Genomic DNA, 24,027 nt, shown 5'->3' on the forward strand with positions numbered 1-24,027 from the left:
CATTGGGGTGCAGAGCCTCCACCGAAGGCAGAGGCATCCCAGGGGAGGAGGCAAGGCTGTGAGGCCTGGGGCCCAGGTGTGTTTCCAGAAAACAAGGACTATCTACCTGGAGGGTCGGAGGCAGCAGGGGAGCAGCCCCAAGGGGAAGGGCTTTCACAGTCTCCATGCTACTTCTGAGGCAAGGAGACACCAACAATGAAGGGGAAAGGAAAAGACTTGGGATTTGTTCTTCACGGGTACATAATGTTTGTACATATTTATGGGGCATGGCACACACATACAGTGTATCGGTCACATTGGGAGGATCTCTCTTAGGACTGGCATACCATTTCCCTCTCCTCAACCCTTGCTTTTAATTTGTTTGCTTATTATCTATTTTTTTTTCTTTTTGGTGTTTTTTGTTTTAGCTTGTTTTGTGGCAGGGTCTCATGTAGCTCAGGCTGGCCTCAAACTAGTTATATGGCTAAGGATGACCTTGGACTCCTGCTCCTTCTGCTCCCCCACCTCCTAAATGCTGGGGTTACAGGCTATGACTTCACTTCCGGTTTGTTTTACTTATGCATGATGTGTTTGCATATCAGGAAGTTCTCAACAGCTGAGCAATGTCCCCAGCCCACCCTTTACTTTTTATTTTGAGATAGGGCATCGCTAACTGGCCAAAGCTTGCCTTGAACTGTCTCTGTAGCCCAGGCAGGCTTTGAGTTTGAAATCTTCCAGTCTCAGCTCCTGAATAGCTTAGAGTGTTGTGCCTGGCTGTTCTGATTATTGTTTTTGACACAGAGTAGCCTGTAACTCAGGCCGATTTTGAACTGTGTAGCAGAGGCTAGCCTTTAATTCCTTAGTCCTCAAGCCTTTGAACCTCTGCCTCCCAAATGATGGGATTACAGGTGTGCACCACCAGCCACCGTGCATGGTTCTTAGCCTCTTTCTTTTAAATAGAGGTTCTAATTCACTGTAAAGGATTACATATTAAACTGTCCCATCTCTGTAGTCTACTCAGAGGAAGTGAGCAGGTAGGTTCTCTACATGCTCAGGAATAGAGCTGGGATTTCGGGTCAAAGACTTCAATTCTTCTTCTTAGAGTTCAGCCAGACTAGAGTATGGAAGGTGGAAGCCCTGAGTCCATACGTTCGGCCTTTTAAGCACAGACCAATGATTTTGACGTAGAACACATGGGGAGGAGCGCAGCAAATGGCTCAAGCTGTAGAAGGACCTGGAGTCAATTCAACCGCTCAGCACCAATAAGACAGAGATGCAGTGTTCACTCACAAGCTGGCAATGCACCCTTGGCTGCAATTGGAGGTCTCAGATGTTTTTAGGGGATCTTCATCTACAACGGCTGAGGGCTGGGAGGAAAGGGCTAGAAGCACATTTGATGGGAGATACTGGCAGAAAGGGCGCAGCAGTGTGCTCCCCCAAAGGAGGCTTTGGGTCCTCTTAGGAAGTGAAGAGATAAAGGCCGTCTGAGGTCTCTGTCCCTGTCAACTCTGTCCCTGGTGGAGCAAGGAAGATGGCTTAGTTAGAGTTTCTACTGATGCAACAAAACACCATGACCAAAGCAAGTTGGGCAGGAAAGGGTTTATTTCAGCTTACACTTCCATATAGATGTTCATCATCAGAGGAAGTCAGGACACCAACAGGGCAGGGACCCAGAGGCAGGAGCTGATGCAGAGGCCATGAGGAGTGCTGCTTACTGGCTTGCTCAGCCGGGACCACCAGCCCAGAGATGACACCACCCACCATAGACTGGACCCTCCCTCACTGATCACTAATTGAGAAAACGCCTTGCAGCTGGATCTCATGGAGGCATTTCCTCAGCTGAGGCTCCTCCCTCTCTGATAACTCTAGCTTGTGTCGAGTTGACACACACTAGACAGTACAGAAGAGGAGGCCGCGTTACCGTTTATTTAATTTGTTTGTTTGTTGCAATTGGATCACTCTGTAGCTATCTAGTCTGAAACATATGTACATAATGACATCAAACTTTTGATAATCTTCCTGCAGTAGTTGACATTATAAGCATAAGCTACCTTTTATTTTCTTCTTCCTTCCTTCCTTCCTTCCTTCCTTCCTTCCTTCCTTCCTTCCTTCCTTTCTTCTTTCTTTCCTTTTAGAGAGAGGGTTTTTCCAACTCACAAAGATCCAATTGCCTCTGCCTCCTGAGCGCTGGGCTTTTAAGAAGTGCAACATCACTGCCCAGGGTGCTTTTCTGTTTTGTTTTTTCTTTATTACTATTACTTTTTGTAGGGAGGGCAATGTCTCACTATGAAGTCCTGACTGGTCTAGAACTGGCCTTGAGGCAATCCTCCTGCCTTGGCCTCCTGAGTGCTGCTGCCTGGCTCCTGACCTGAACCTCTAACCTCTAGCCTCTTGGATGCCAGGCAAACACTATACCATGAAGAAGCATTTCTTTTCTTTTTTTTCTTTTTTAAAAGATAACATCTCCAAGCTAAGCAAATTGATGGGTGCCTGCAGTTCTGTCAGCTTCAGAGCCTGAAGTGGAACTATCATTTGAGCCCAGGAGTTGAAGGCCAGCCTGGGCAACATAGTGAGACCCTGTTTCAAAGAAAAATAAACTCTGTGTGTGTGTGTGTGTGTGTGTGTGTGTGTGTGTGTGTGTGTGTGTGTGTGTATTACTGAGGATTTCAACCTGGGCCGGGCAAACATTTTACCACTGAGTTAACCATGTTCCCAATTCTCTCTCTCTCTTTTAAGGTTTATTTTAAAGTTATGTATGCATGTGTGTGTCTGTGTAGGGGTATGTATGTGCACTTGTGAGTTCAGGTGCCCAAGTCCAGGAGGAGTTGGATCCCACAGAGTTGGAGTTACAAGCAGTTGCAAGATAACCATGTGGGATCTGAGAACTGAACTCAGGTCCTCTGCAAGTGCAAGAAGTACTCTCAACTGCTGAACCATCTCCCTGGTCTCCAGAGAACAACTTTCCAGAGTAGGTTCTTGTCTTCCATCATAATCCCTACAGATTAAACTCAGGTTGATAACTTGCTTGAAGGCCAGTGCTAAACCACTTCATCCAGAGTCCAGAAAGGTCTCTTTAAGGAGGGTGGTATGTCTCAGTAGTTAAAGGCACTGTATTTGAACCCAGAAAGGTCGACCAGATGGCTTAGTGGGTAAAGGTGCTTCTTCTAAGACTGATGATGAGTTCCATTCCTAGGACCCACGTGGTAGGAGAGAACCAACTCCTACAAGCTGTCCTCTGACCTCCACATGTATGCTGTAGCACTCACACAAAGCAAATACATAAAAGTGTAACAATTAGAGCTGGGTGGTGGTGGGGCACATCTTTAAATCCCAGCACTCAGGAGGCCGAGGCAGTGAATCTCTGTGAATTCAAGGCCAGCCTGATCTACAGAGTGAGTTCCAGAATAGCCACACAGAGAAACCCTATCTCAAAAAAAAAAAGTAGGGGAGCTGAAGAGATGGCTCAGTGGTCAGTGGTTAAGAGCACTGACTGTTCTTCCAGAGGTCCTGAGTTCAAATCCCAGCAACCATATGGTGGCTCACAACCATCTGTAATGGGATCTGATGGCCTCTTCTGATATGTCTGAAGACAGCAGCAGTGTACTCACATACATACATAAAAAATGTGATAAAAAAGAGCAACATTAAACAGAACAAATCTTGTGTACTCATTAGGTGTTTGTCACCCCTGGCCTTGGACACCTTTTGGGGATGTTTCATGGAAATGCAGTGCCTGTTCGTGACTGGCTTCTTTTACTTTACACAGTGTTTTCAGTGGTCACCTAGGTTGTAGCATGTGTTTGTGCTTTCCTCTTTATTGCTGAATAATACTTCAGTATGTGGACATACTACATTTATTTCATTCATTTATCAATTTGGACATCTGAGTTTTTCTACTTTATGGCTATTCTGAATGGCCTGAACATTCCGAACAGGGGTTTATATAACATATGTGCGCCAGTTTCGGTGTGGCAGGGTAGAATTTCTCAGTTAATTACAAACAAGCATTTATTAATTGCCTGCTGTGGGGTTGGGGATTTAGCTCAGTGGTAGGCGCTTGCCTAGGAAGCGCAAGGCCCTGGGTTCGGTCCCCAGCTCCAAAAAAAAAAAAAAAAAAAAAAAAGTAATTGCCTGCTGTGCACATATCATGGGGCTAAAGGGATGTTGAAGGGAGGGATGTAGGAAGGCAGAACCCAAAGGATCCATACGTATAAATTGTAATTACTATCCTATGACTAGTTGGGGAGATCCAGCCGCATTTTTGAGAAATACTTAAGTGAGAGACAACTGTTGGCTTTTGAGTGCTTACTTAATTCTGATAGTCAGGCCACAGTGGGCCAGCCTTCCTGTGCAAAGGAGATTGAAGGAGGCCACATAGCTAATGAGGGAGTAAGCCCAGGTGGATACTGCTTGGTCCAAAGGCTCAAACTGTCCTGAGACATGCAGCTCAGATTGACTTGGATTTCAACACATTGTTGGGGTTGACATCAAAATTAACCCATTAAACTAACTATAAACCAATAGAACAAGAAAGGAAAGAAATAAAAAACACCTGACCAAAAAAAAAAAAAATCAAAAGATGGACAGACAGACAGATACACACATGCACACACACTCACACCTGACCGGCTCCAGAATGGCTGGGAAGGTCTGGCAGGGAAGGTGGCTGGGGTGTGGGAGTTGTGGTGTCACCCATGGCATCCCCCCTCCACCTACCCCACGTTTCCACCCTCTCTACCCCCCTACCCCTGCTCCGAGTGGTTGCTGGGAATTGAACTCAGGACCTCTGGAAGAGCAGTCAGTACTCTTTTTTTTTTTTTTTTTTTTTTTTTTCCGGAGTTGGGGACCGAACCCAGGGCCTTGTGCTTGCTAGGCAAGTGCTCTACCACTGAACTAAATTCCCAACCCCCAGTCAGTACTCTTAACCACTGAGCCATCTCTCCAGTCCTGAAACTATTTTTTAATGAATTATTTAATTTTATTTTATGTTCATTGGTGCTATGCCTACATGTATGGCATGTCTGTGTGAGGGTGTCAGATTCCCTGGAACAGGAGTTATAGACAGTTGTGAGGTACCATGTAGGTGCTAGGATTTGAACCCAGGTCCTATGGAAGAGCAGCCAGTACTCTTAACCGCTGAGTCATCTCTCTCCAGCCCCGACTGAAAATACTTTTACCTTTTTTCTTTTTGGAGACAAGCGCCTGCTGTATCAGTATCATGTCCCTCCCCTGGCTGGCCTTGAAATTACAGTTTCCTTCTGCTTCTATCTGAGGAGCAATGACCTATTGTTTTACCATGGCCAGTTTGAATTTAAAAATAATAATTTAACCGTGTGTGTGTGTGTGTGTGTGTGTGTGTGTGTGTGTGTGTGTGTGTGTTGCCTGCCTGAATGTGAAGGTCGGAGAACAATTTCTAGGAGTTGAATCTCCTTCCACCATATATATCTCTGCTTCCCATCCCTCCACGGACATTTTGGGACTAGAGATGCAGGTCACCACCTCTGGCTTTCTAACTGGGTTCTGGAGATCCGACCCAGATGTCAGGTTTATACCCATGGGGCCATCTCTCTTGCTCTTGAAAAATCTATCTATCTATCTATCTATCTATCTATCTATCTATCTACTAAATCATGTCTTGAGGGCTAGTGAGATGACTCAAACAGTAAAAGTATTTGTCACTATGTCTGGTAGCTTTATTTCAGTCCCCAGGACTGGTGCGATAAAGGAGAAATCTATAGCACATGTACACACAAACACACACACACACACACACACACACACACACACACACACACACACACAGAGCAATGTATTTACTTTTATTTGTTTATTATTGAGCCAGGGCCTTACTATGTAGCCCTGGTTGTCCTGAAACTCACTATGTAGACCAGGCTGGCCTCAAACTCACAGACATCCTCCTGCCTCTGCTGTGATGGTATTAAAGGTTTGTGCCACCACTCTGGGCTTAGATGTAATTTTATTTTATTTTATTTTTTCGGAGCAGAGGATCGAACCCAGGGCCTTGCACTTGCTAGGCAAGCGCTCTACCACTGAGCTAAATCCCCAACCCTTTAGATGTAATTTTAAATCATCATATTTTTACCCTGGAGGTGGCTTGAAGAATGGATTCCCAAAAGTTGTCCTTTGACACTGACCTTCAATTGTAGCATGCACACACACACACACACACACACACACACACACACGCACACGCACACCCACACGCACACACACACGCACAGAGAGAGAGAGAGAGAGAGAGACAGACAGACAGACAGACAGAGAGACAGAGAGACAGGGAGAGACAGAGACAGAGACAGGGAAATAATAAATATTTAAAAATTTTAACACATCATACCTACATTGAACATGGAAGGTTTCTTTTGTTGTCATTATTCCCTAACAAAGCCTGGTGAGCACTTACATAACACTGCATGGAATGAGTTATTAAAACTAATCTAGAGATGACTGAAGGTTTGGGAAGGTGAGGAATGGGCAATTTTATTAGAATTTTTAGGGTAGGTCACCATACTTATATGCAGGTCAGGGAATAACCTTGGGAGTTGGTGCTCTCCTAATACGATCTGGGTCCCGAAGCTAGAACTCAGGTCTCCCAAGTCTGGTTGCAAGTGCCTTTACTCACTGAGGCATCTCCTTTTAAATGTTATTTATTGTGTTCGTTCTTCATTTTGTTTTTTTGGCCAGGGTTTCTATGTGTAGTCTTGGCAATCCTGAGTCTTTCTCGGTAGACCAGTCTGGCCTCAAATTCATAGCTCTTCCTGCCTCTGCCTCCCAAATTTTGGGATTAAAGGCCTGTATCACCATTGCCTGGCCCAGTGTGTGTGTGTGTGTGTGTGTGTGTGTGTGTGTGTGTGTGTGTGTGTGTGTGTGTGTGTGGTGTGTGTGTTTGTATATGTATGTAGAGGGAAGTATGTGTGAGTGCAGGAACATACATGATGCCTGGTGTACTTGTTAGAGTAGAAAAAACTTTCTGGCCAAGAGAATAGAGGGGCTGTAGAGATGGCTCAGTGGTTAGAGCACTGGCTGCTTTTCCAGAGGTCCTGAGTTCAAATCCCGGCAACAACATGGTGGCTCACAACCATCTGTAACTCCAGTTCTAGAGACCTAGTGACTCCTTCTGACCTTTAATGGTACTGAGCATGCATGTGGTATAAACACAGACATCCAGGCATAAAACTCACACATAAACAAATTTTAAAAAATCAAGAGAGAAAGATAATGGAGACTCTGGCCTTGGTATATACCCAATAATCAAATGGACTAGATCATTACCTGGCCTATCTCTAGGAGGTGGGCTCACTTTAAGCCACGCTAAAGAGAGAGGTAGAGTAACTGGTACTTTAATGGGGTACTGTACTGGTCCTACCCATAATCTCACTCCTAGTGCAGTAGCCTATTGGGCTAGAGGTCCATAGCAGCACAGTCATTGAGCTTGTATATCTATCTCTCTGTTCCTTTTCAATTATTCAGAAAATCATAACTTTTCTTTTTCTTCTTTTCATCTCTTTTGCTAGCCCGCTTTCCTAACACTTTGGACACCTCCCTCCCCCACCCCCCCCACCCCCGCCCTGCACTTTCACCCATCATGCCATCTGTCTAAGCCTTCCTCTTCATCATGTGGCTGCTTGTCTGTCTGCCATGTGTCTGGCCTCCATGCTAGCTTAAATAGCATGGCTTTCCCCCTTCTATCTTCCATTGCCCTGACATTTAAAGTTAGCCTGCACTGGGGCTTTAAAAAAATCTAATAAAATTGTCCTTTCATTTCTCTTCGAGCCCATTCTTAAATTCTTTTATCAGTGAGCCTAACAACTCCGTCTCTGTCTCTCCTTCCACTATGGGTTCTGGGACTCTAACTCAGATCAACAGGTTTATGTGGCAAGTGCTTTCCCCCTGGGAGCAACCTGGAGCTGTTAGTTTTTTTTTTTTTTTTTTTCAGAGCTGGGGACTGAACCCAGGGCCTTGCGCTTGCTAGGCAAGCGCTCTACCTGAGCTAAATCCCCAACCCCTGTTAGTTTTTTTTTTTTTGTTGTTGCCAGTTTCTCTCTCTCTCTCTCTCTCTCTCTCTTTCTCTCTCTCTCTCTCTCTCTCTCTCTCTCTCTGTAAGGGCAGTATGTACATACATATGGAGACTAGAGGACAGATGAACAGGCGACCTTAAGTGTTAGTCCTCCTGGGTGACATCTACCTTGATTTTGAGATGGGTCTCTGACTGGGACCCAGAGGCCACTGATTATCCCAGTGCCAGCCTCTGTCTTTCCAACACTGGGATCACAAATTTGAACCACTTTACCTTGCTCTTCTCTGAGGCTTCTGAGAGTCAAACTCATGGTGTCAGGCTGATGCAAATAAGCACTCTACCAAATATGTAACCTCCTCAACCCCTGCTTTTCCACAGGGCTCGAGTAGCTGAGGATGGCTTTTGAGCTACCACCCCTCCTGCCTCTTAGAACTCCGTGTTTCCCACTTCCCTCTTCCATAGGACTTACCAGCATCTCCTGCTCTTTGTCCCTTCCTACCACCACAGCATGTGCTCTATACACAGACGAGTTTCATCTGTGTCACTTACTCCTATCTATCGAGTGCCTGGATCAATATGTGGAACACAGATGGGTCACATTAGCCAGGCCTAGTGTGGCTCCTACCTATAATCTCATCCTAGCAGTCATGAGGCTGAGACAGGAAGATTGCTGAGAGTTCAAGACCAGTCTGGGCTACAGAGTAATAATCTGTCCAAAAAAAAAAAAAGGAAAGAAATTCACAAACTAGTTCAGTAGGATGGCATACCCCTGTGAACCTAGGACTTAGGAAAGCAGAGGCAGGAGGGGTAGTTGCCATTTACCTAGATGAAGAAACCTGAGAAAAAGAGGAAAGGATGTTGCGTCTGAAATGCACTCTGGCCCTGTATACAGGTCTCGAGTTGATGGGGGAAGGGCCTGCATCACAGTTGTCTTCTTAGGAGTCAGCAGGGATAGCAGATGAAGCCCTGAGGCTGGGTGAGGTCACTCGGGATTAGGTAAAGGCAGAACTGAGATCTGAGGCACTCATATCTCCAGAAGTGGGAGATGGCATAGTGGAAAAGAAAAGGCAGGGTATCACCAGTGGATGACACAAGGGCTCTAGACAGGATACTCTGCCCAGGAGAGCGCTCCCTAGATGTAGGTGTGAGTAATTCCCAGGCTTCTTGCTGGGGAGTATGTGTGAGGCTGCATGTGGACGTGGGTGTAGACAAAACATGTCAGCCATGACTGGTGCTATAGAGGTTACACCTCTCTGAACCAGACAGAAGCTGCTCCTGAGTCTTGCTGCCTGTTCTTTAGCTCTCACTGCTCCTGGGGCCAGTAAGACCTGGTTACATAGAGATCACTTGAAGTGAGTTTATATTTATTTAATTATGTGTGTACGTGTGCAAACATTCATGGGTGTCAGTTCAAGCATACAACCATGGACACTAGTCCTTCCTTCCACCCCGTTTGTGGCACCATCTCTTCTTTGCTTGCCACTGGGAATATGGGGCTACCTGGCCCATGAGCTCCTGTGCATTCTCTTGCTCTCTGGCTCCCGTTTGGCTGGAAGAGCACTGAGATTTCAGGCACAGGATACTACCTGGGGATCTGAACTCAGGTCCTCAGGCTTACAAGGCAAGCACTCTACCGGCAGAGCCACGCCCCCAGTGCGGAGTGTTACAGTTTTAGGTCCACAGTATTACGAGACTGCAGATATGCTAACCTCCTGAAGGGATCCAGATCTGACTGACACTAGAGTGAACTACCTCAGGATGAACTGCTTTCTCTGAGGAACATCCCATGGAAACATGAGGCAGTTCTTGGGGGTGGGGGTGGGGGGTTCATACTAGGTAGGGACAGCCATAAGTTTTCCTTAAGGATGAATAGGCCATTCCAGAAACTTTTAGTTTCTTGTTGGCCTCTTCCCCTCACTTTGCCATAACTGGTTTCATCTGAGTGTCTTGCTGGAAGCACTCTCAGGCTTATTTTCTTGCCTTGTAGAAGCTGCTTCTGAGATCGGAGGCCCCTCCGGTCAAGTTTGGCCCTGCCCGGAGGCAGAGATAAACAGGCCCAGAATCCATTTCTCAGATTGCAACACTCTTGAGTCAGGCAGCATCGTCAGACAGCTGCTCCCTCCCAGGCGCCCCTTGGCTGTACCTGATAAGGAAGCTCATCGCTCATTCCAGAGCACCGTCTTGTGAGTGCACAAATATAAACAGACACTCCCAGGGCCTGGTGTTGTCTTAGGGTAAATTATTGACATTCTGAACGGCTGAAACATGGGGAAAGAGGGAAAGCAAAACGAACAGATTCAATAATAACTTCAGTTTTCTCTAGCAAAGCCGTGGGAAAGTTTTTGAATTTATTATTCAGCCCAGGGCAGGCTCAGGAGTTCCTTGAAGCTATGGAAGCAGGAAGGAAGAAGGTTAGACTAGGGGAGGTGCATTCAGGAAAGAACAAATGACAAAATACGCAGAGAAAAGTGTGTGCCTACCTTCGCCACAGAGACAATGGATGTTGTAGCATCCTCAAAAGCACGTAAACAAAACCGATTTCCCCAAAGCTAATGACCTCCTCCTATAAATGATGTATAAGGAGTGGGGGAAATGGGATGCTAAGAGCATAGTAAGTTACATAAGACCAGTACTAGTGCCATAGTACACTTGGTCATCAGTATTTCCCAGAGTACACCTGATCATCAGTATTTCCCAGAGTACACCTGGTCATCAGTATTTCCCAGAGTACACCTGGTCATCAGTATTTCCCAGAGTACACCTGGCCATCAGTATTTCCCATAATACACCTGGTCATCAGTATTTCCCATTCCCCCTGTGGAAAGCAGTTTATAACTTCTAAGACTTTCACATTGACCTTTTCCATTGAACTCCATCAAGCTACTCAATCTGAGTAGGACATCGGAGCTTATATTTTATAGATGAGGAAATTTGAGGCTCAGGAAGGATACAAGCGGCTTACTGAGGCATAATGAAGAGCAGGGAGGGGTAGATTTAGTCCTAAGTAACCAAGAGTTAAAGTACTTCCTAGGGCTGGAGAAATGGTTCTGCAGTGATCCGGTGCAGCTCTTGTAGAGGATTTAACTTTGGTTCCCAACACCTACAAGGGGGCTCACAACTATCTGTATCCTGTAACAAGAGTTCCAGGGAATACGACTCTCTCTCCTGGCCTCCAAGAGCACTAGGCACATAGTACGCATGCACTCATGCAAGCAGACTCATACATATTAAACAGAAATAAATCTTAAAAAAAAACCCAACCCAACGACCTACAAACAGTATCATGATTCTCCTTTAGGATGTTTTCTTTGCTAAGATTGCTTGCAGGGCTAACCCCCCATTACACATGGAGGGAACGGCCTTGCCACCATCAGTGTGGTCTGCAAGTTTCCGTTATGAATGTCCATGAAGAGGAAAACACCATGTAGAATTTTTTTTTTCTTTTTCTTTTTTTTCGGAGCTGGGGACCGAACCCAGGGCCTTGTGCTTGCTAGGCAAGCGCTCTACCACTGAGCTAGATCCCCAACCCCCCATGTAGAATTTTTAAGCCCCAACTCCAGGCCTTTCTTCCTCAAGTGTCCCTTCCTTGACCCTCTTTTTCTGTCCTGTATATATGCTGTGGTTTTAAAGGCAGTGACTACGGGTCCTCTAGGTGCCACTGTGTGTGTGGTACAGAGCCTCTGCCTTTTTGGCATAGGACTTTATAAATGCACTGAACAGCAAGGGATGGTCAGATAGGTGTCCTGAAATTTGAGATGTCTATTGGAATCTTGAAGGCAGAGTTTCTCCAATTTTAGCTAGCATCAGAAACATTTGGCATGCTTGTTAAAGACAAGGATATTTAGGCCTTACCCCAACCCTTCCGAATCAGAATTCCCAGTGGCAGTTCCTGGACACTTGTGAGCTTAACAAGCTCCCCAGGTGATTCTGAAGTATTGGGCCAAGCTTGAAAACCACTGTCTTAGCACAGCGGTGGGAGTTAATCAGGCAAAGGAGGGTGGAGGAGCTGGTAGGAGAGCTCATAGTAGCAACAACACCCTGGGGAGTCTGGTGCAGACAGTGAGAATGACAAATCTTGTTTTTTGTTTTGTGTTTTTTTTTTCTTTTTCTTCTTTCAATAAAGTGATCAGATAAAGGTGGTTAGAAGTCTTTTCACACATGTCTGCTGACAGATTTCTCCTAGGAGAAAACAATGAATTGTCCTTTTTTACCCCAGAATATAGAATGGAAGTTACCAGGGGCTGGTAGGAATGGAGAAGAGGGGTTATTATTTAAGAGGTTCATAGTTTCTGTTGGGATTGATGAAAAGGTTCAGGAAATGAATACTAGTCATAGTTGCACAATATTTAATTTTTTTTTGCTGTTGCGTTGAATATTTAAATACGGTTAACATTGTACATTTTATATGTATGTTACAATTAAAAAAATAGCTGGCATAATGATAGGCTCAATGATCTTCAGTTTAGCCCGTTGCTCCTGTCTCACAACATTGGTTGTGTGAGTGTGTGTGTGTAATGTTTTTAAAGGGGACTCAGCCCACAGCATCCGACCTGATAAAGTCCTAGTGTGCATCCTCGGGAAGAGACAATGGATAAAGCTTTTGAGAACACTTGGCACTCTTCTGCTTCTTATATACCTTGTTGGCGCCTTCACAGTCACTTTTGAACCCTGTAGAGCGGGATCCCTCAAACTTCACTGTTCAGAAAACCATCTGAGAACTCTGTTCAACTGTATATGGTAACTGAGTAGGCCTAAGGCCTTTCTAGAGGCCTTTCCTACTAGTTCTCAGATGATGTGACACTCTGATCCATTCTGGGAGGACTGTGTAAATTTCATCTTTATTCACACTGCTGCATCCTCAGTCATGAACACACAGTTGATATAGGAGTTCGGAGGGCAGAACTGTGTCTTTGTTCCACACTATCACTTATTTGGGGTGCTTCTATCAGTCACACCTTTGTGATTTTAAAATTACCTCAACTTACCTCAAATTCTGTAGAATGAGGATGTTAGTATCAAATTATCTGTTCTTTGCTGCTTCTACTGCAGTCCAGGAATCATTGGTCTTGTTTGTATAGAGGGTAAATGAACCTTGCTTTGCAAGCTCTGGGCAAGACTTACTGTAGTCTACAATTCCTGCAAGCAAATCCCATCTGAAGAGGGAGCAGAGTGCACAGATCATGCTGGTGTGGGAATTTCCAGATTTGGACGGCAGTCTGAGTAATTGCCACTTTGGCCTCCTCCATGTCCAAACAGCCTTTGTAACACCGTGTGAGAGGGTGGTTCATGAAGCACATGAATGTAATCATACTGCCATTATTTACTACATCGTTTATGTTGATGGTAACGACACTGGCAGTTGAGCGATGAAGTGTGTGGGGAGGTTGGGGGAGGGGGCGGAGGGATGCAGGATGGCAGGAGAAAGAGGAACTACAACTCCCAGAACTCCTCTGAGAAGCTTACACCGCGACGACGATGCTCCTCCTACCCCACCGGCGCCCCGCCTCTCAGATGACGTCACAGAGGTGACATCACGGCGCCTAGAGCGAGGCTAGGGTAGAGAGGCCGACCGAGCTGGAGTCGTCGGCTTGTGGAGGAAGCAGCTGGGAGCTGGCGAGAGCGTGAGCGGGCGGGCAGGCGAACGAGCGAGCGCAGGCGGGAGGGAGCGGCGCACGGCGCGGAGCAGCGGCAGCCCGGGCCGCGGCTAAGCCTCAGCCGGAGGGCAGCCCGAGCGGGCGCCTCGGTCCCCGCCCCCACTCGGCGGGGCAGTGCCCGGTGTTCCCCCGTGCGGGGGGCGGCGGCGGCGGCTGAGCGGACCCCACGGGACCGCGCGGGTGTTGCCACCTCGGCCGAGGAGCCGGCGAGGCCGCGGGGCCCTGCGAGCTGGGCCCGGGGCCCGTGACAGACGGGCCAAGGAGGGGAGAGAGGCGGCGGCGGCGCAGGCGACGGGGAGGCAGCGGCAGCGGCGACACCATGTCATCCCCCAGTCCCGGCAAGAGGCGGATGGACACGGACGTAGTCAAGCTGTATCCTTCATGGAGGGGAATTCGGACTGCGTGTGGGGCTAGTGGGGGTGCCCAGGCGAGGGCTCCGGGGCACTCCAGGCCACTGGCCGCGCCTCCTCTCCCTCCCCGGGTGCCTACGGCGGCCCTTTGGCACCTCCCCGGAGCCGAGGGCTTTTTCAGTCCCCCTTTATCTGCAGCCCCCCGAGATGTGCGTTGTTCTTCGCCCTCCCTGCACCCCCCCTCTCCGAGCCCCTGACTTTCCCTCTACGATGTTTGGATTCCTAAGACGGCTCTTTCTTAGGGGTGTGTGTTGGGGGTATAACTAGCCGCCTCCTTCGTCACCGGGAGCTCATCTTCTGGGTCTTTGCTTCCTGTTTGCTAGCTTTGGGTTTATGGACTCATTATAGAAATTCCTGAGAGGGAAGCCCCCCCCCCCTTTCTTTCTTTCTCCTCTCGTGGTGTCCCGGTTCCTTCCACTCACAGTGCTGCTTAAACTGGGGTAACTCAAGCGACCTTCTTTATCCCTAATTCCTTTCTATATTAGGAAGAGAGTAGTCTGCCCAGGGCCCCCTCTTGTAATAAAGAGCTCCGTGTGTTTTAAATCAGACACTCCTGTTAAGCCTTCTGTTCTGGAGAACCTTCCTGTTTTTCTTTCTACTGACAAAGCCTAGCCCACTCGTAGTGCATGCAGTGAGGACCCCCAGGCCCTCTTAGCAGGCAGGCCACCCTCCATATTGTGGATCTGACAGCTGGGAGGAAGGAGAGAAAGGAGCTCCCGAACAAAATAGCCACTTGAGCAAAACTCCCCTCTGTGAGGGTACGGTTCTTTGGGACTGCTTGCCCTGATCTGGGCCAAGTGACACCTTTTATTTTCTACCCCTTCCCCCAACTTTATGTACACCCGAGGTTGCAGTGGGAGAGCTGTAACTGATAAGCGTCCTCCTGGCAGTGGTTTTGGTCGGAATCCAGGCTGATTTTTTTTTTCATGACCAGTAGAGAAATTCGCGAAGGTTCCTAAGACAAATCGAGTATTTAAAAAATGTTTTTATTTTTTGACGGCTAATTCTGGGGGTGGGGGCGAGAGCCCAGTGTTCTAAATAGCTAATCCCCAGGGAGAGGGTGGGGGGGGCGGTAGTGTGTGAAAGGCTGTTAACAAGTCCTGTCTCCTGTTTCTTTTCTGCCTCGCCCCCATCCCCCAACCATTTCCCCCTGTTGCAGGATTTGTTTATATAACTCAAGTTGTTTGTCTAGATTCTTCAGGTGAATTCCTTTTATTTGTTGCTGGTTTTGATTGTTTTTTTTTTTTCTCCCTAGACATCAGTGGTGGTTGTCAAAAACTGAGTTATGGAATTTGCTGAAGTTTTTAAAAAGTAGTTTTTGCCTAGGATTTTAACTTGGGGTATGGGACGAAAGTTGCCTAGGCAAGAGTTTGGTTTTTTGTTTTTGTTTTAATTTTTTTTTTTGGACTAATCCACCTTTTCAGGAATAAGAACAGTTTTGTTTTGTTTTGTTTTCTCCTTGTCCAGGGGGAGATCTGGCTAGAAATTAAGAAGAGTGGTTAAACTCACAAGTTTTAGGATTTGGAATCTAGAATTTGGGGGAAGGGCAGTAGGAAGGACCAGAGAGCAGCCGGTAAGAAAGGGTAATATTCTAGGTACACACCTAAGGCACATGTGAAATCAACTCTTTATGGGCTGTTTGTGACTGTGATTGTTTTGTAAATGCGTGAATGACACCAGGAATGCTGGCTTTTCACACCCCAGGAAAACTTGTAACCATGACTCTGTGTACATTTTACACAAAGCAGTGTGTGGGGGGGCATTATTTTTGTTTAGAAACTAGGAAATAACATGGTGCTAGACTTAGGAGTTATTTTTGTCTTGAATTGAGAGTAACCATCACACCTAATGCAAATCTCACCCTGATGTATAATTGGGATGGAGTGGGGGAGAGGATTCCAGCTGTTTTTGATGGATGTCAGATCCTCAGATTACGTTCATACATAGGTTTCCGAAAGACTGAGGGTAGAGTGAGGCCTAACTTGACCTGACGCCTTCTCCACACAGCGCCTTTTGTTCACGTAGTAGTTGTGGCATCTAGAATGATTACCGCATTTAGGAGTCGGGTTGGGGGGTTGGGGGGGCCGCTGGTGTGGGGGGCGTCGAGGGAGAGGGAAACAAAGAACAGCAGGGTGTCTCTTTCCCCCCTCTCCCTAAGTGGCTTATTTCATAGCTTATTTTTAGTAGAGGATGAAGAAAGGCAAAGATGTTGGCTTCTGTTCTTTCCCCACCTCTCTTGCTGACAAAAGAAAGCAGGGCTCTTTAAAATTGTAGATTTCTGAGATAAGAGGATAACCTTTTTGATTTGAAAGCTAGAGTCTATCTCTGCTTCAAGTTTATTTTCTGGTTTAATGTCGTTTGGGAGTTAAAATTTTTCGGATTTCCCTTTGTATTTTTGTGTGTGTGTGTGTGTTTGTGTGTATTGTGGAAGTGAGAGATTTTATGGCCTCCTTTCTGAGTTGAATTCACATCAGTAGGCCCAAGTGGAGTTTACAATTTTTGGGTAAGGTATACTTAGTGAAAAATTTAAGAGCAAATTCCCCAGTCTGCTGCTAAGAAGGGTACAATTGCCTGTCAGTGCTGAGGGTTAAAATGAAAGATGGTGGTAAGGAAGTGGAAAGAAAAGGTCTGAAGGAATGTCTGTTACTTGTCGTTGTCCCTCCATGATTTCTTTGGTAGAGGCTGACAGCCAGTTTCATCGATGTCTCCTGTTTCAGCCCATTTTTGGCTGTCTTCTGGGCATAATTATACCACAAGGATTTACAGTCTGGCAGCAGCCTATGTAGTAGGAAAGTAGCGGTGTGGGGGTAGGGAGAGAAGAGGGTGTGTTACTAATTGGTCACGGCTTTCCAGCACCTTGCTAGACTTGGTCTCCTTCAGAGCCAGTGATATTTCTTTCTTTTGTGCCGGGTTGGGTTGGTAGGATAGCCGACTCCCAAGTTATGCAGGGAGTGAGTGTTTTGCACCAATGCACTTAATCTGCTGGGCCATTATGCTCTGAAACTCTGACTCATTCATTGTTTCTCTTCTGATCCTCGGCTGAGGGTTGTGCAAACCTCCACAGAAGCCTAGAAGCTGATTTACATGACTTGGGCGCTGTGGAATAAAAGCCACTCGTCTTTAGCCTAGGTCCTGTAAGAGGGTCTTGGATAGTGCAGCCATTTGCCTGCCAGAGTCAGGTAGATTGCCAGCCTCGGGAGCAACATAGGACCAGCAATCTTTGAGGTTTCCAGCGGCAACCACTGATTATTTAGATTGTCTGGGAACTGGGACTCTGGTGACCTTAAGTGTGATTTGCCCTAAAGAAATATTGGTTGAAGTTCTCCCGGGTGGAGGAACAAACAGCTCATGTTACATGGGTTTCCTTGTTGGTGGGGGTGACGGTCTCGCCCTGTTGCACAGCTCTGGTGAGCCTTTTATCTGTGAACCAGTGCCCCTGCTGAAGGCTAGAGCTGCTTGTTTTGGAAAAGCCTATGCAGGCAAAAGGCCGCAGGCACAGCTCCTCGAAGCTCATTGGCTGCTCTGTTACTACCCGGAAAAGGAGGAGGGGTGGAGCTACCAAACAGCTGATGGGAGTGTGTGACAAGAGTGTGTTTACATACAAAAGAGGTGGGGGCTGGGGAGGCCTTGAGCTGCTGATAGAACCGAGGGCTAAAAAAAAGGAAAACCTGTACTCAGGTTCAAGAAATGTTCAGGAGATTAAACTAGAAAACTGAATCTGATCATAACGGGAACTTGGCACAACCTTCTATTGCTGTAATATTTGGAAATTTTAGAATATTATGACTTTTCAAAGATTGTCTTTTTCAGAAGGATCTCAGTAACAAAACAGGATATGCCATTTTAAATGTCCGTAAGAGACTTACAGTTGGGGTTAAAGGTGTGGTGGGATGGACCTCCAAAGCTCCAAGCTTGCTAGAATTTACAGAAAGGCTAGTTGGTGGCTGCTGTAGGGCTTCTGAGATTTTCTGGAACAAGTTCAAACCTCTGAATACTTGTGCACCCTCTTTGTGTCAGACATTGTGTGTCTATGTGGAGGAGTCAGTGAAAAGTTCTCTGTGGTGGACGTAGTACTTACAGAATTAGTTTTTAAATTGTTTCTTTAAACCCAGAAGGACAGCATGTCAGGTCAGCATTATATCTTACACCTTGCTTTTTGAATTCTTCATATTTTCAAAATTGCCCCCCCTTCTTTTTAACCAGACGTGGTGTCTCACACCTTTAGTTCCAATAATTGGGAGGCAAAAGCAGGTGGATTTTGTGGCCACGGCTTCATAGAGTCCCTGTTTCAAACGACAACAAAATCTGATTATTTTTTAAATGAAAAGTTAAAAAGTAATTTTATGTGATAATGTGTGGGCCCCTTTTTGTTTTTTAAACATTAAAACAAAAGCATTGAAACATGGAGCTGTTTATCTCAGACTGTAACTTTGGCGTCTTTGTTGTTACTCAGCAGTTATTCTATCCCCAAGTTATTCATTGTTTAATCTGTGTTCAAAGTGTAGACAGTCTTTTTTTTTTTTGGTTCTTTTTTTTTTCGGAGCTGGGGACCGAACCCAGGGCCTTGCGCTTCCTAGGCAAGCGCTCTACCACTGAGCTAAATCCCCAACCCCCGTAGACAGTCTTTTAACCAGCCCAGTGTCCATTGGAACCTGTGGTTGGCCCCTCATTTCCTGTGGCCTCGCTCTTGAGTTGGCGAGATGAAAGAGTAATCTTACAGTCTTTAAGCTAAAAGTTGAAGACTTGGCAACTCCCAGTGTTTTGAGTTTTTGTCTTCCCTGCATAGATTTCGGTGACACTGGGATTATTATAGCACTTTTTTTCGTTAAACTAGGAACCTCTGAGTTTTGTAGTGAAGTTGTAAAACAGAAATAGGGCCACAAATTTACTTATATGAGGGAAAAATCTTGTGTAGGTGTGACAGAGGAGAGGCCCTTTCTCTGTGAGCATGCTTTAAGATGATCTGGTGTGTTAGTTTGGGTAGTGTTGTGACTTCCTCTGCACCCTGACTGGTGTTACACACATGCAGTTGGGATCCATCTTATTTAGTTTTAGCAGATTTACATGCAATTCAGATCCTATAATCCTTACAATGTAGTAGCTTTTGGCCTGGAAACCCAAAGAATCTGTGTTTTAATGAAACACTTTAATGAAAGACGTAGTTGGGCTTTGAAAGTGTTATAATAAAGTAATTGGGGAAAATATAGGTTACAAAAAGGGAAAGAAAACAGCCACTCACAATCTTATCCTTTAAATAATAGTTTTCAAACTTAAGTGTGATCTTAATTACTTGGAGGGTTTGTTAAAACTGGTTCTGGATCCTACCCATGGACTTCCTGCTTCTGGAGGTCTAAGAGTGTGTGTGTGTGTGTATGTGTGTGTGTGGCGGGGGGGAGGGGGTTGCCTGGGAATTAGAGACTGTCCTGTAGAAATTATCCTCAAACCCTGACCTGTTTCCGCTGCTTATGTGACATATTCTTTCCAGGATTTCTTGTTTATGTGTACCTGCTCTGAGACTGCTTTTCTCCTGTTAAAAGTAAATAGGAAATAGAGCTCAGCAGTTAAGAGCTCTGAGTTCAGTTCCCAGCAACCACATGGTGGCCACAACCATCTGTAATGTGATCTGATGCCCTCTTCTGGTGTGTCTGAAGACTGCTACAGTGTGTGTGTGTGTGCATGTGTGTATCTATTTTCTAGGGACAGAAATCAGACCAAAGGCTGAGAGGAGGGAAGAACTATAAATTGATAAAAGAAATTTGGGGCACTTAGGCAATGGAAGCAGAAGGATCAGGAGTTCAAGACTAACCTGACCTTTGTGTCTCCTGTCTCAGTTTGAGGGAGCATGAATCTGCTTGGCAGTGGTAGCAGTTTCCTGGGTATTATGAAGACAGCACTGAAACGTACCACATACATCCTTTAAAAGGCACTTCCTAGCACTCAGGAGATAGACGCAGCAGGATCTCCACTCAGAGACCATGTGTCAGAAGACCAAAGGCTGTCAAGATGGCACAGTGACCAAAAGCACTTGCTGCTTTTGCAGAGGTCCAGGTCTATTCCAAGTACCCACATGGTGGTTCACAGTTACCCATAATTCCTGTTCCAAGGGATCTAAAGTCTTTTTTATTTCAGTGGGGGTGGGGGATTAAGCATGTATGTAGTGCACACACAAACATGCAGATTTATACATATAAAAATTATGTTTTTCTTTTTTTTTTTTTCTTTTTTTTTTTTTCCTCCGGAGCTGGGGACCGAACCCAGGGCCTTGCGCTTAAAAATTATGTTTTTCAAATGGTGGAAAGAAAGAAAAAACTTCAAAAGATTATCTTTAGTCCTACACACACATACACACATACACACAAACACACAAATTTGGGATTAGGGGGTTGTGTCTCACTGTTTAGCCCTGGCTATCTTAGAACTCTGTTGAGAGCAGGCTGGCCTCAACTTCTCTGAGATCCACTAAATGCTGAGATTAAAGGTGTGCACCCCACACCCCAAGACAGGGTCTCCTTATGTAGCCCTGGCTGTTCTGGGGCACACTCTGTAGCCCAGGCTGGCTTTGAGACCTGAAAGCCTCTGCCTCAAGTGCTGGGATCAAAGGTGTGTGTCACTAAGCCCAGCTGAAGAGTAGTTATTAAAACCCAATGGCACAGATCACTTTACAGCCTCCGAGTTGAGGCTAGCCTGGTCTACATAACACTTTTTGGCTTCCTAGACCTACATAGTGAGATCCTATGACAAACAAACCACCAACTAGGATGAGATAATACAGATACTACTCATTAGTTACTTCTTCCCCCTTTTAGATGCTTATAGATCATGGGAGCATGTGCATGTGTGTGCATGCGCCTGTGTATGCCTGTGTGCACGTGTGCTGGTCAGTCAGCCTACCACTCTACAGCCTCAGACATTGCTCTTGTCTTTTTTTTTTAAAGAGAGGGTTGAGCTTGAAACAAGATCTTACTATTATTATACAACCCAGGCTGGCCTCAGATTTCTGAGATCCACCTGCCTTGGTGCCTAGAATTCTGGGGTTAGAACTGTGTGTCACTACACCAGCTATTTCCAGTATATATGGTATCATACAGAATGTTAGTTTCCATACTACATGGAATCATAATAGTATCTGTTGTGCCCCCACAAATCACACAAGCACCCTTCTCAGTCAGACAAGGATGGTTTATTGAATGTGTAGCCCATCCCTGTCAGTCAGGGTCATAGCTCAGAATTCAGGGGCTGGGGCTATGACCCCGAACATTTTCTATGTCAGCTTGTAAAGGCAAACCCCACAAAAATCATTATGAGCTCATATGAAAACACAAGGTGGTGGGGCCGCAGGGCCAGTCAGTTCTTTTTCCCATATTTAACAGTTTAAGCTGACCCCTGTTTTGCTTGGTTCTGAGTGAAGGTTGCAGCTGGGTTATTTTCCAAGGTGAGCTTTTCTCAAAATAGGATAACAGACCCGAGATATTATGCTTTAATTTGATGGATCTTATGTGAAGCTTATGGTTGTGGAATTTAAGATTAACAAAATTCGTAACACACAAAACATAACGGTATAAGACCAGCATGACCCTGCTCTGCGTTCGTGACTGGCAGCAGATTACAGCAGCAATATGAAATAGCTGGTGGCTTGAAACAAAGTGGCTACAGCTATGCTGGTGGGGGGGACCTTAAGGGTACATATGTCCCTTTTCTTCACTGGTCTTAATTTTGAAGTTCATTGTATAGTTTTAGGTCTCTGAGTCCTAGTCTACTGTTTGGATGTGCTGTAACTTAGAAGTTTGTGTCTTGACATATGTGTACAGAACGAGGCATTGGGTTTAGGGTCTTCTTGTGCATGGTAGGCAATGTCTGAAACACTGTACTTATTCCCAGATCTTTTTGTTTCTTAAATGCTTAGATACTTCATTTTTTTAAAAATTGCATTTACTTGTATGTATGTAAATCACATTTATCATTACCAAATGTTCCACACGTACAGAGGACCACTTGTAGGAATCAGCTCTTGGTTTTTCCAGCATGTGGTAGGAATTGAACTCAGTCCTGGTGGCAAGTGCCTTTACCTTTCAAGCCATCTTGAAAGCCCGTTTATTTTAAATTTTGAGACGGTTTCACTAAGTTATCCTTTCTGGTTTTGAACTTGCTCTGTAGCTTAAGCAGGCCTTGACCTTAAAAGATCTGTCTGCCTCCATTTATTGAGATGACCTTGCAGGTATGTCCTGTAAGCCTGATAGAATTTACATCTTGATCCTTAGTCTGCTTGGATTAGTTATAGTTTTAAGTGGCTGTGAACATTTGTTTGGATGTGTGCTTTTTTTTTGGACTAAGAAATAACCTGCACCATGTGGTAGGTAAGTGGTTAAGTTTTTCCTTGAGACAGGTGCAGTATATATCCCAGGCTGGCCTTGACTTCTCCCATGCCCCCTGCTTCGTTTTGGGATTAAAGGTTGTGCTACCTTGCAAGGGTTTATGTTTTACTTCTTAGAAGATAATTCAAATAGAACTTTTACTAATGATATCCCTTTCATACATCGGTAAAACTCTGGTGTTAAACTTTTGTTTCAATTGGGTATTTTACATGACTCACATTAAATCACACGCCCTCCCCACACCCCAAGTACGGATTGCTAGTCCTACTATGTCAAAGCCAGTGTTAAAGCAACTCTGTCCCAATTGAAATTGGTGCTGAGCAGATGGCTCGGGGTAAAGTATGTGAGAATCAGCGTTCTGATCCTTAGAACCAATTAAAAGCTGGTTTTGTAGCATGAGTGTGTAATCCCTGTGCCCCTGTGACAGAAGTGAGGACAGAAGAATCCTGGGGCCTGTGGGTTTGGTAGCCTGGTGTGTAAGCATGCACGAGCGTGCACACATACATACACCCTCATGCTTACATAAAGATTGGAAAAATTACTGAGTTAAAATTTTCTTTGACGTATATTGTTTTGTGGCCCATTAGGAAATGCAGTCAAAACTTTCACTGACAGTATCTTTACAAAGGTCAGCATACTTTTTGTTTTTCGAAGTATTGATAATTTTTAAAAAAGTATAATTTCGGGGTTGAGGATTTAGCTCAGTGGTAGAGCACTTGCCTAGCAAGCGCAAGGCCCTGGGTTCGGTCCCCAGCTCCGAAAAAAAAAAAAAAAAAAAAGTATAATTTCCTTAGCACCTCCATGACATTTACAATAATTTGCTAATATTTGCATGAAACTCTGATACCTGAACTGTGACATTAATTTTCATATGGACAAAATTCAGGTAAAGTAGTTAACAACAGTTCATGACAGAATCATGATTAGAAGAGTTAGGATATTCTTTTTTTTTTTTTTTTTTAGATTTATTTATTTATGTATATGACTACACTGTAGCTGTCTTCAGACACACCAGAAGAGGGCATCAGATCCCATTACAGATGGTTCTGAGCCACCATGTGGTTGCTGGGATTTGAACTCAGGACCTCTGGAAGAGCAGTCAGTGCTCTTAACCGCTGAGCCATCTCTCCAGCCCGAGTTAGGATATTCTTAATATTCATTTCAGACATTCAGAAGGTTATGGTAAAGGAGTTTTTTTGTTTGTTTGGTGTGGCAAGTGTTTCTCTGTGTCCTGGAACTCACTCTTCAGACAAGGCTGACCTTGAACTTGAGTTTGACCTGCTGGGATTAAAGGCCTATGTCACCACTGGCCAGGTAAAGGTTTTGTTTTGTTTGTTTTTTGAGAGCATAATATGTTACTTTTATAATGCCTTTGTAAATGCCATCACTTTGGATGGTTATAATGAAATCTACTTGTATACGAACTTAAAAAAAATTAATAAAATGCCTTCTTCCCTCCCTCCCTCCTTACCTCTCTCCCTCCCTCCTTCCCTCCCTCCCTCCCTCCCTCCCTCCCTTGGTATTGTGGTGTACTTCATAATCCTAGCACTTAAACCTAAGACATGAGGGATAGG

General features: G+C 45.3%; 1 protein-coding gene across 2 annotated transcripts in view; it reads left to right on the forward strand.

The window, feature by feature from the left end:
* The first annotated feature begins 13,545 nt into the window (after positions 1 to 13,545).
* Ube2h (ubiquitin conjugating enzyme E2 H) overlaps positions 13,546 to 24,027 on the forward strand; it is a 93,150-nt gene continuing 82,668 nt past the window's right edge. For both annotated transcript variants that reach the window (XM_032906813.1, XM_032906814.1), the window contains exon 1: positions 13,546 to 14,043. In XM_032906813.1, coding sequence (XP_032762704.1) covers positions 13,991 to 14,043 — 53 coding nt within the window. In that variant the 5' untranslated portion in view covers positions 13,546 to 13,990. The remainder of the gene's footprint in view (positions 14,044 to 24,027) is intronic.

The sequence above is a fragment of the Rattus rattus genome, chromosome 6 (genome assembly GCF_011064425.1).
Source record: "Rattus rattus isolate New Zealand chromosome 6, Rrattus_CSIRO_v1, whole genome shotgun sequence".
Taxonomy (NCBI): domain Eukaryota; kingdom Metazoa; phylum Chordata; class Mammalia; order Rodentia; family Muridae; genus Rattus; species Rattus rattus.